General features: G+C 32.8%; 1 protein-coding gene and 1 long non-coding RNA gene across 2 annotated transcripts in view; both read left to right on the top strand.

The window, feature by feature from the left end:
• The first annotated feature begins 5,784 nt into the window (after window positions 1-5,784).
• On the top strand, window positions 5,785-8,465 carry LOC109193320 (putative expansin-B2). Its single transcript, XM_019344183.1, has 4 exons — window positions 5,785-6,006; window positions 6,848-6,960; window positions 7,110-7,297; window positions 7,916-8,465. Exons 1-4 carry the CDS (start codon window positions 5,844-5,846, stop codon window positions 8,244-8,246), a joined length of 795 nt encoding a protein of 264 aa, XP_019199728.1. The 5' UTR covers window positions 5,785-5,843; the 3' UTR covers window positions 8,247-8,465.
• A 3,473-nt stretch (window positions 8,466-11,938) lies between these two features.
• LOC109193296 overlaps window positions 11,939-13,071 on the top strand; it is a 16,880-nt gene continuing 15,747 nt past the window's right edge. Inside the window, exon 1 of the long non-coding RNA XR_002056250.1 lies at window positions 11,939-12,031. This is a non-coding gene — a long non-coding RNA (uncharacterized LOC109193296). The remainder of the gene's footprint in view (window positions 12,032-13,071) is intronic.

Genomic DNA, 13,071 nt, shown 5'->3' with positions numbered 1-13,071 from the left:
GTCGGAATCTCCTCAAACAATATTAGTATATATTTAATATTTTATGCTCTAATTTTTATTTGTTCTCCCTTATGTCCCGTATTTGGTTTCAACTATACCTATACAATTATTTTATTGACAATTATAATCAATCTTGACTATATTATCTTGCATTTGTAAACATAGAATTACCTATTTAACTCGCACGGGCTTAGCTCAATGGTTTAGTGGGTAGTATTTGGGAGAAGAGACCAAGATTTGAACCTCGGCGACGGCAGTGCAGGAATTATGTCCAAAGTGGGCAGATTTCTTGTGCGTATCAGCATTTGGCCCTGTCTACTGAACCATTGAGTCACCGTGATTTACAACTTCCCACAATGCTCTGTCGGGTCGGAGTGTGGGGGGCCCTTGGGGTTGGGGACTCAACCTTTGGGAGAAGAATTACCTATTTAAATACGCAAATTCAACCTTCAATTATCTATGCATGAACAATTTCAATATAATCCTGTCTTAATATACTTTAAAGTACTTATTTAACAAAAAAGCATTGGGCATTATCCCAATCGTGCAATGCGCGTAAAAAAACTAGTATTATTAATAAACATCAACAAAAAAAAAACTATTTCATTAGAAATTAAATTCATAACAATATTGAAAAATAAAATTTATAATAAAAGAATTGAACAAATAAAATATTTAAAAATATAACTACAAGTTGCATAAAATAAAAAAAAATCTAATATTAATAATATATATAAAAAATTATACTTGATATATTGCTAGACATCACACAAAGAATTATTATTTGCAATAGCAATTTGAGACAACAACAAAGTGCTACTTTTGCAACTCCAAATTGTTGTTGCGAACAATATTTCGCTATTCGTAGTAACCTGCTGTTAAAAAAATGGAAAAATATATATTACGAATATAAACATAAAAAGAATAAAAATCAAAATATATAAGTATTTATGTGAATATTATGACACATATACTAAAATTTGACGATGAAAAATTTACTTTGTTCATGTATTTAGGGAGAATTAGAGAAAGTTAGGGATAAAAAATTCATAGAAAATAATAAAAATCAATATAAACAAGCAATGTGGTCTAATGGTATCCGGGTTGGACTTCCATTTGGAAGATTATGAGTTCAAGCCTCAGTGGAGGCGTTATTGGTTCTTTGTGTTTCAGTAGGTTGAGAAAGTATATGAATAGATACTACAATGTAATAGAGCCCAGCAGCTTTCAAAAAAAAAAAGCAATAATATAAGAAAAAAATAATTTTATTAAATTTAGATAGGTTTATAAAGTTTAAATAGGGGAAAGAATAGAGTTTAAATAGAGAGAGAGAGAGAAAACATTCAAAGTTGTTAGAAAGAAAATTTTGAAATCTTGGGGTTGATGGTTGGATTTCGACTATTGATATTTGAGCAGGAAAAGCCTACAAAAGTCCTAAAATTAAAAAGTCTACAAAAGTTTTTAACTTGTTGAATACCACATGACTTTTAAAGACTCTCTATAAGTCTTAATCGAATACCACACGATTTTTAAAGACTCTTTAAAAATCTTGATTGAATACTGCTTGACTTTTAAAGACTCTCTAAAAGTTTGAATTGAATACTTCCAAACTTTTAAAATTCATAAAAGTCTTTAAAATTCTATTAAAGTCATGATTGAATACACCCCCCTTAATTCAATCTGATCCTTAAGTCACATCAATTGTGTCTAGCTATGAATTATTTTTCAAAGTGGTGCTTTAATTTTAACCCAAATATAAATCAAAATTGTACAATCAACATATTTTAACCAAAGATTTACTTTCTTATTATCACATTTCAAGTATTTAACATATTACCTTATCTCTAGCATAAAACCATGCATGATTCCTGGCCCAAGGACTAAAAGCATAACTTCAAAGGAATTTAAAGACTAAAGCACCCCCTTGGAAACTCTAGGCCTAAAAGTTGGGCGCACTACTGGAAATTATGAAATTTTCGACCACCTAAAAGTGATCTTATATCAAGTCGAAAGTAAAAAGTGGTCGGAAATAGCAACAAAGGTTTTTCCGTATACCAAAAGTGGTCGGAATAAGACTTTCGACTTGATTTAAGATCATTTTCAGGTGGTCGGAAATTTCATAATTTCCAGTAGTGGCGGTATTGACCCTTATTTGTGCTTCAGTAAGTTAAGAAAATAGTTATGAACAGATACTACATTGTAACAAAGTCAATAGTACTTAAAAAAAAAAAAAAAAAAAAAAAAAAAGAGAAAAGGGTCAAATAGACCCCTAAACATTACCCTAAAGGTCAATTAGCCCCCTAAACTTTAAAAAATGTCAATTAAACACTCAAACATGCTAAATTTGGTCAATGAAGCCCAAAAATCGGTAAATGACCTGTTTTTACCGGTCATTTTAATTCCGGCGACGAAATCCGGCCACCGGTGACGAATTCCGGCCACCGGCGAATTTTTCCGGCGGCCGACGAATTAATTTTCTGGCCGTCCGGTCGTCTTCCACCGGAGAAGACGACCGGACGGCTGCCTTCTCCAATGGAGAAGGCGGCAGGCGGCCGTCTGCCGCCTTCTCCAGTGGAGAAGACGACCAGATCTGGTCGTCTTCTCCATTGGAGAAGATGACCAGATCTGGTCATCTTCTCCAATGGAGAAGACGACCAGACGGACGTCTTCTCCATTGGAGAAGACGACCAGATCTGGTCGTCTTCTCCACTGGAGAAGGCGGCAGACGGTCGCCTGCCGCCTTCTCCATTGGAGAAGGCTGGAGAAGGCGGCCGTCCGGTCGTCTTCTCCGGTGGAAGACGACCGGACGGCCGGAAAATTAATTCGCCGGCCGCCGGAAAAATTCGCCGGTGGCCGGATTTCGTCGCCGGAATTAAAATGACTGGTAAAAACAGGTCATTTACCAGTTTTTGGGCTTCATTGACCAAATTTAGCATGTTTGAGTGTTTAATTGACCTTTTATAAAGTTTAGGGGGCTAATTGACCTTTAGGGTAATGTTTAGGGGTCTATTTGACCCTTTTCTCAAAAAAAAAAAAAAAAAAAGCTATTTCCTTATTACATAAGGATTAAGATTATCATAAAAAAATTCTAATATATATTAAATAGCATGTTGAAAAAACATTTTTCGTTCCAAAAAAAAAAAAAAAAAAAAACTATTTTTCTCCGACCAAAGAAATAAGACAAAACCTGCCCCTAGGTTATATATAGTTCAATGGTGCAATGTAAAAGTCAAATTGAGGTAATTAAGTCTCAAAGGGATTAACAACTACTCAATCTATCTCATTTCACATGTGGTTTTTACTATTCATTGGTTAAACAAACTCTTTCTTCTATACTTATTTTCTTTAATATTTTTTATACTTATTTTAAAATTTAATTTGTTGTGTGTAAGAATATTTTTATGTAGTTTCTAAATATATAAATTTTATATACTAATACTAAACTTAGTATCATAAACAATTAAATTAAAAATAATTACATATAAGCATCGTTAGTCAAATTAAACCAACACAAAATGAGATGGAAAGAATACAAAGTAAGAGTTTAATTCTTATTGAAAATTCAAATCACTAATTGAGTTTTTAGTCATCCTGAAGTCGTTATATCGTGCACCAGGGCGCACAATGCATTGTGCGCCCTGCCCAAAACAACATCATTTTTTATGTTAACATTTTTTATGTGTATTATGTTAAAAATTTATGTGTATTATATTAAGAGTTTATTGTATTATGTTAAGAATTTATGTGTATTATGTTAAGAGTTTATGTGTATTCTGTTAAGAGTTTATGTGTATTACGTTAAGAGTTTATGTGTATTATGTATTATGTTAGATTATGTGTATTATGTTATGAATTTATGTGTATTTTACTATACAATTCTGTACATTCGAAATAGAAATTTTTTTTTAGAAGTTAACGATAAAAACGAAAAGCGAAATTTCTAAAAAAAAAAAATACAAGACGATGTCGTTTTGGTTAGTACGCACAATGCATTGTGCGCTCCTGGTGCACGATATAATTGGGACCTGATGCACTGTACTCATTGGGACAAAGGCCTAGAGGCCGCAGATCGAAAAGTAAAGACGACCTTCGCGTTGCAGGGGTTTAACCTTTAAGAAACAAGACAAAGCCTTGTCGTAATTTAGCACTGAACCAGTCAATATCCTAATGAAAGGGTAACAGTAGTACAAGCGGCAGGCTACAGAGTTTTCATTATTTAACATGCATGCCAAACCAGTTAATATCATAATTAATGTCCTTATTTTGCGGCAACTTATTCAAGTAAATCTTTCTTTTTAACTTGCAACATTCTCTACTGTACTGTTGAAAGTTGATTGAGGAATACTCACTATTTTTTGGTGTGTCTCACCGTTTCCACTATCGAATACAGTAACTAATCTTCTGGCTGAATTATAGGTAACTCTTTTGAATCAACTTATTTGGAGATTTAAAACTGCTCCATATCCAAAGTCAAGGATCGGACCTTGACCTTTGATATGATTAAGGATGGATGAGCCCCTTCCACTCATCCATACCCCCAGGTTTATACACTAATTTAGTTTTAGGGTTTAGTTCAAATAATACTTAATTGTTGCCAAGTAGCTTATAGTTCAATGACACTTTCGTGACACTCCCAAATGAGAGATCACATGTTCGCACTCAGTTGGGACATTCACGTTTTGTGCTTCAATAGATCGTAGTACTCAAAAATACTTAATTGCTACGACCATTTAGATTTTGATCAAGTTATTTTATTATGGGAAAACGACACTTTTTCCCACTTTGTTATATACTTATAGCACTTTTTCCCCCTAAATTATTTAAGTGGCAGTTTTTCCCTCTGATATATTAAATGGACATATTTACCCTTAAAATAAATATTTCATTTATTTTTCTTCTCCAACAAATTATAACCACGATTTGAAAAAATAAAATACATTAAGTGTTAAATTTAGAATATTTTAAAAATAAAAAAATAAAATTTTAAATGAAAATTTGAACCAATCGTTCAAATTGGATCCAAAATCGTGAACCGACGGTTCAAAATAAAACTCAAATCGCGATTATATATACTTATATGTGAGAGTCAATATAAATGCGGAAAAAAATACACTATTTGCAAATATTATAATTCTAATTTAAGCTATTGCTAGTAGTTGTTCCGATTTGAACCTCCGGTTCACGGTTCAGGATCCATTTTTTTCCAGTTCATGATTTTAATAAACGGAAACCCAAATATTGGGTTATGTTATGAATCATAACGGAAATTTTTTAATTTGATTGCTATAGAGTTTTGTTCAGTTCGAACCGAATCGTGGTCATCCCTACGTATAAGCAATAATTTGGTGAAGAAGAGAAATAAATAAAATATTTGTTTTAAGGGTAAAAATGTCCATTTAATATTATCAGGGGGAAATACTGCCACTTCTTTAATAATTGAGGGGGCAAATGTGAATGCATGAATAACTCAGGGGAAAAAGTGCTATAAGCATATTACACAGGGAGAAAAAGTGTCATTTTCCCTTTTATTATTGAATTAGATAAATTAAAATAAGATGCCACCCATGTGATAAACTGCATTAATTAAGGTGTGATTGCTCCAAATTAAACACTCACTTAATTAAAGCCAAAAAATTCTCACATGGCCTTTGTAGAAGATAAAATTCAAAGAATTGTTGTGCAATGACAAATATAGCCCTCATTATTGCTCTATAAAAAGCACATACTACATGCATGTATTTTCATCCATCAAGACCAACTTCATTCAAATCACAGGCATATATATTTATATTATATAGTACGTGATTTAGTAGTTTTGCAAGTAAAACTAATCGATATCAGGCATGCCTCATTTCATTACCTATTTTCTTCTTTTTTCTACTTTTGCCATTTCTTGCTCTTGCTTCAACCCCAAGAACCTCAACGTCTCCAAATCCCAATTGGATTCCGACTGGTCCCTTGCCGGCGCCACATGGTATGGAAACTCCAATGGTGCCGGAAGTGATGGTACGTAAAAGCTGCTAGTATGACCCTAGCTATTTGGTAAAATAGTTAGTCTATTAGTCAATTTTAGTTGTTTGACTTGATTAAACAACCAATATGAGTGTTTGATTAAATAGATTTTTGTAACAGTTTATTACTCCAAAACATTCAAATTTAAAAAGTTGCTCAAAGCAGTTTTTTGAGAAAGTCATTTTGTATGTAATCAGCTATTAGCTAACTGCTAATTTACCAAACATCTTTCAACAATCAGCTAATGCTATTAACTAGTAAAACTTACTAACCCAATCAGCTAACAACTATTTACCAAACACACCCAATAACTATAGCCCGCGTACACACCCATACACATATATGTGTGTGTATGTGTGTAAAATTGCATGGACAGTGTTAGTTTGCTGGTTCCCAAAAAAATTAATTAAGATACCGGCCATCTCTCAATATATATGCCATGTTATGTTTACAGTTTAGTTAAGAATGTCACGAAAACCAAATTAATTTTGTTGGGTGGGGCTGGTAAGGGCGAAAATCAACACCATGTGACTAAGGGATTGTTGGGTGGAGTGGTAAGTGTTTAATCCTAACAAGTGGTAGCAAAGTCAGGGCATGCATGGAGGCCGGGCAAGCGGGTGTTGGGAGGGAATTTTTGGGCAAAGATTGATAAGAGCCAAGACCAACATTATGTGATTAGAGAATTGTTGGGTGGAGGTCGATAAAGGGCCAAGTCCGGCTCTTGAAAATGTGTGACGATATAAGGAAATAAAGTTGCGCCTTCACTACTAGCGATAACTTTTGGTATAGTGAGAAGCACTGATTCATCCTAACAAATTTCATTGTGTGAATATAGGCGGAGCTTGTGGATACACAAGTAGTGTAGAGCAGCCACCATTCTCTTCCTTAGTAACAGCTGGTGGTCCTTCTCTTTTCAAATCTGGCAAAGGATGTGGAGCTTGTTATGAGGTCAACCAATTCCTTCATTCTTTTTTTTTTTTTTAACCCTAATTATAATTTACTGAGTTTCTTTAAGATTCTAGTAATTGGAGAGATTGCATGAATTTAATTTGATTGAAAGTATTAATCATATATATCATTCTCTTTGGGTTTTGCAGGTAAAGTGCACTGAAAATGCAGCATGCTCGGGAAATCCGGTGACCGTGGTTATAACCGATGAGTGTCCGGGATGTGTATCAGAATCAACTCATTTTGATATGAGTGGCACTTCTTTTGGTGCCATGGCAGTTTCCGGCAAAGCCAACCAGCTCCGTGATGACGGAGTGCTTAACATTCAATATAGAAGGTAGTTTATTGAAGACTTAATTCCATCTTTTGTCCTATATTTATAAATGACAGTCCATTTTAGTCATTTTTTATCATAATATCATCTTTTGATTTTAGTATATATTATTGTGACATGACTATATTTTGTCCTTCATTAACAAAATCGTTGAAATGCCATTAAATACAAGGACATTTCTATCTTTTTAATACAAATTGTGTTGACCCGTTATAATTTTTATGTTTATCTTTTAAAAAAAATTCATAATTAAAATCCGAAATGCCCTTGTATTTAACAACATTTAAATTGTTTTGCTGATAGAGGACCAAAATTTGTCATGCTACAATAATACTAGTACCAAATAAGCATGTTTAAAAAAAAAAGACTTCAATAATTTCATTTTTAATTTTTTTTAAACCTCTAAAACAATTTAAATGACATTAAATACAAGGACATCTTTTATTATTCAGTTCTAAGTGTTGTCATTTTACTTATTTGGTCCTAGATTTATTTATGTCTTTTTTTTTTCTTCAAAACATTCATGTTGGTCCTAGCATATATGACTATTTTTGGACATCCAACAATAAATATATTTAAATGATATTAAAAATGACGTGATTAACCACTCAATATTTTCAGAGTTGAATGCAAGTATCCAGGAGTATCACTGACGTTTCACGTGGATTCTGGTTCCAACCCCAACTATTTTGCAACTCTGATCGAATACGAAGGAGGCGAAGGAGTGGTGAGTAGCGCAGAGCTGAAGCAAGCTTTGGACTCGGATTCATGGCTTCCCATGCAAGAGTCTTGGGGTGCAGTGTGGAAGCTTGACGACGCCTTTGGACTAAAAGCACCATTCTCCCTCAAACTCACCGACGACTCCGGCAAGACTCTCGTCGCCAACAACGTCATTCCCGCCGGTTGGCAGCCCGGAAACACCTATCGATCTGCTGTCGGTAATTTTGTTTGATTATATATATACTTATTAAATAAAAATGATTATGTAGTATTGTCATTAGCTTGGCGATGGAATAATTTTTTTTTTAAAAAAAATTAAATCTGATGTATCCACTATATCGCCATGTACTCCGTCTGTATGACTGTATCATGTACTCCTTATAAGCCCACTTCGTACACTATATATATGGTGTCGATTTCTGAGGCTGATAGATTAAACTATATTGTTTGTGGATCACGGACTCATCACGGTTTAGGCAAATTATTACAGTTATATGCATGATGCGTAAACTAGGCAAATTATTACAGTTGTGTGCATCACGGACTCACGGTCCAAAATGACGTTGTTGAATTTTATTAGTTAGAATAATGTATTTTATGTGTTAGAATATAATATACATTATGAGTTATAAAAATATATGTTGCAATGGGTCGCGTGAGAAAAAATATTAAGCGAAGCGATTGGGTGGACCACGGTCCACACATTAATTATTGCGTAAATTATATGTGGGCCCTTGAATTGGTATGAAATTTGAATGTGTGATCTTTTATTTGAAATGGTAACAATTCGTATGAAAAAGACGAATTTACCCCTCAGATTAAATAATGATTGGTTAATTAAGTTTTTTTTTTTTTTTTTTTTTTTTTTTTTTTGGCAAAATTTAGCCCGCAATTTGACCGGAGTGACCAAAAGTGATAGAAAATTGCATAGTCAAGGTACTAAATTAACAGTTTTAAAAGTCGTAGGCTGCAATTAACAAGACCCCAATAGCTAGTCACATGATCAAAATTGAAATTTACTCATGATAAAATATGGAAAAATCACACTTTTGGGGTTTTGAATTATTTTATTTTTGAATATTTAGTCAATATAAATTAATTTAACCAAATTTAACCCCTTAATTGTTCATAATATTGCACTTTTGGTCCCTAGTGTTATATAATTGTTAAATACCATTAATATATGATTTTATTTTTATCATTTAATTAAAAGCAATATTCATGGTTATAAAAAAAAATGGCGTTCACATGAAGAGAATAAAACTTTAACCATGGATATTGATTCTTTAATGACAAAAATAATAACCTCATAAAAAGATTTGCTAACAGAGTTTGATAATTATATAAGACCACAGACTGAAAGTGTAACATATATAATGTACAATTAAGGGATTAAACCTTTTTAAATCAATTAACAGGGACCTAATTTCAATAAGTAAAATAATTTAGGGCCAAAAGTGTTATTTTCCCGTAAATTATCATATGTAAAAATAGTATTTTTTTTTTTAATAGAAAGTCATAATTGGTACGGAGTATTATCTAAGTAAAACTTGTTTCGACAAATTAAATCCCTTAACTTATATTATATAATTTAAAATTAATTCATTCTTTCATTTTTTTTTATTCTATTTTTATAGGTGTATATAATTAAAAAAAAAAAAAAAAAAAAAAAAAAAAAAAAAAACAATCCATTGACATTTGGACATTTGGTAAAAGATGGATGAGTCTTTTTTACTCAATCACACCACCAGGTTGTATGTATTTTAAATCTACAATAAATAACTTTTGTTTGTGTGATATTATAATAAAAATTTAGTGTAAAGAAATGTTCTCTCTAATTATGTGTAGCTTTCAAATACTACTTCCAAAAAAAAAAAATCAAAAAAAAAAAAAAAACAAACAAACAAAACCACTTGCAAAAAAAAAAAAAAAAAAAAAAAAAAAAAAAACCCACAAGCCACTATGGCAACAATTATGGTTCTTTTAATAAACAGAATAAACAAACTTATATATAAATTTGTGGTATAAAGTAATATTATATAATTTTCATTTTTCAGTACAAAATATATTTTTTCTTATCCAATTTAACCATTTAAGTAAAAAAAAAAAAAAGTTAGATTGAATATTTTTTAAGATTTATATATAGAGTTAATAAAACTTAAAAACGTTAACGTGCCATTGACGGAGCGTTATGTTGTGCAACCGTGTGCACCATACAAGGTACACACGGAATTGGATTCATAATTTTTATACTATAGATCCATAATTTCTATACTATAGATTCATAACTTCGATACTATAAATTCATAATTTTTATACTATACATTCGTAATTTCTATACTATATATTCATAATTTCTATATTGTATAGTTATCAAATTATGAACATATAGTTCAGTGATTTGTGAATATAGAGTTCAATAATTGGGAATATGAACATTGAAAATTATGAACATAGAGTTTTGTAATTGTAAATATAGAATTCAATAATTATGAATCTATAGTATAGAAATTATGGATCTATAGTATAGAAATTATGAATCCATTCTGTGTGCACCATGCATGGTGCAACCGGTTGCACAGCCTAATTTGCCACCATGCATTGACCTGATCTTAATGGAATCTCATCTTCCTTTCTTGGAATCTTGATTTTGCCACTATTCATGTCAACAAATAAAAGTAGAATTTCATAATAGAATGATTTTTTTTTTATTCATTCATAGTTCATAATTTGAATCTCGTTTCAATAGACAAAAAATAATAAATCAAACAACGTAATTAAATTTAAATATGATAGTAGAGTTCAAAACCCATGAATCCAACCGTTGTAACTTATTGACTGAATGGAAAGTAAATCCTGAAAATCAACCTGCAGGCAGGCTTATGCATCCACACTTCAAACTAGCTTGGTATGTGGCTATGTATAATTTACAGGGAAAAAAAACATCATTAATTTTATCAAACAATAATTACTAACACATAGACAAACAGAAATGAAGACAAAACTACTGACATCCTTAGCTTGTACGTACCGGATGTGTTGTCTGGTGAGTTTTGAGGAAGATGAACAGTGATTTAATTTAAAGTGGAAGTCTGAAATTTATCCAAAGTGATATTCATCTGCATTTGCTCCCGCACCTATCTTCATCTTCTCCTCTTCCATTACACGCAATATATATGAATAATGAATGAAAGAGTTGCAGTACTGTATGTAGGTGCAGGTGCAAATGCAGAAAAAGAAACATTTTGGGTTTCTTGTTACTCTCTATCTATATCTCATATGCTTCCTATCTCCTTATCCCTCTATATAGAGGTTAGGTTAAAACCCATTTCTCTAACTATCTTTGCTTCTCCATATATGCCTGTCTAGACACACAATCTTATTATATATATAGCTTGGACAAGAATCTTTTAAGGTTTGTACGTTAGGCGTTTTTGGACCGTTGGTTCAATTCACAATTTATTACTTGTGAAAATTTTTGTGTGTGTTTTTACTAATATTGTTATTGTGTGTGTATCATGGTTGAAAAAATCGTTAGGTGCTCCTCGGGCGTTCGGGGGTGCCTAGGCGGCAATTAATCGGCGCGCCTAGGCGCCTGTGTATTTTTTTTTTTTTTAATTTTATTCTTTAAAAATTTATTTAATTTTTTAAGACATGATAATTATAAACTATTTAATACTTTAATAGTTAATACTAAAATATTAAATATTAACCTAAAAATATTAGAGTTTGAACAATTTAATGTTATTTCGCTCAGAACGATGTCGTTTTGAGTTAAATAACTCAATTTAAAAACAAGAGTACAATAGCTAATCGGCCGACTAGGCGACCTAGTCGGTCCCTAAGAGGCCTAGGCGGTTAGCGCCTAGGCAGCGCTTAGGCGGTGCTTAGGTGGCTTAGTCGGCCACCTAACTAGCCAGCCACCTAGACCACTGATTAAGGTGATACGTTAGGCGGCTGGCCAGCGCCTAGCACCGATTAATCGGTGCCTAAGCAGGATTTTTGCAACACTGGTGTGTATATATATTTACCTTTATTTGCACATAATTTCGATCTGTAAACTTTGCAAAGACAAGATGACAATGCACATGAACTCTTCCACCAAACTTGGCGTTCGTGTTTTTTTTTTTTTTTTTTTTTTTGTTTTTTTGTGACGATGTAATCACGTAGTCATTACTAAGGGTGTGCGCAGGAGTAAATCTCACTTATGTTTAATAGTGTGCAAATCACATAGGAAATCGAGGTAAACCACACTATGAAGGCTCGTGTGACGGGCTGATCAACCGAAAGGATGTTGGCAAGAAGTGGACTCATGCTTTCCTAATACGAGAATCATGCTCTACCCACTTATTTAATAGTGCGATGTGCAGTTTCTTACTTGATTTGTTATTTCCATACTGCAAAAGAAAAAAAAGCATATACAATACAAAATGACAAATGAAGAAGTCATTGTATATGTATACTTTTTGTTGAAAATAGTTATTCACCATATCTTAAGAAAGTGATGCTGGTTGTGGGTGTGTGGGGAATATGATCAAATGTGTGCACGTAGCAAAGAGAGAATTTTGGGAGGGAGGATAAGAGCTAAGATATGATATGATTTGATAGGAGATCTTTCTAGCTAGCCATTTGAACAATACAAATTCTTCAAAAAAGTCCAAGATTTTGAAAGGTCGGGTAGAGTACCATTGAATTACTCCCAAATATCTGCACGGGTTTAGCTCAATGGTTTAGTGAGTAGTATTTGGGGTAAGAGATCAATGTACGAACCTCGGCGGCGGCAGTGTGGGAATTATGTTCAAAGTGGGCAGATTTCTTGTGCCCACCGACAATTGGCCCTGACCTGCCTACTAACCCTTTGAATCACAGTTATTTACATCCCCACATGCTCTGTCGGATCGGAGTGTGGGGGGCTATTAGGATTGGGGATAAGAATTACTTTCTAAATTTTATTTTATGATGTGAGAGGCTCTATAAGCTATTTTGTGTGTGAGAGTACAAGTTGGAAGTAAAAATTATTAGTGAACATAACATTTTCCGAGTACCATTTGCCTGTC

Source organism: Ipomoea nil, unplaced genomic scaffold, assembly GCF_001879475.1.
Source record: "Ipomoea nil cultivar Tokyo-kokei standard unplaced genomic scaffold, Asagao_1.1 scaffold1868, whole genome shotgun sequence".
In the NCBI taxonomy this organism is placed as follows: domain Eukaryota; kingdom Viridiplantae; phylum Streptophyta; class Magnoliopsida; order Solanales; family Convolvulaceae; genus Ipomoea; species Ipomoea nil.
The sequence above is the reverse complement of the archived record's forward strand: the minus strand, read 5'-3'. Positions and strand labels throughout refer to the sequence as shown.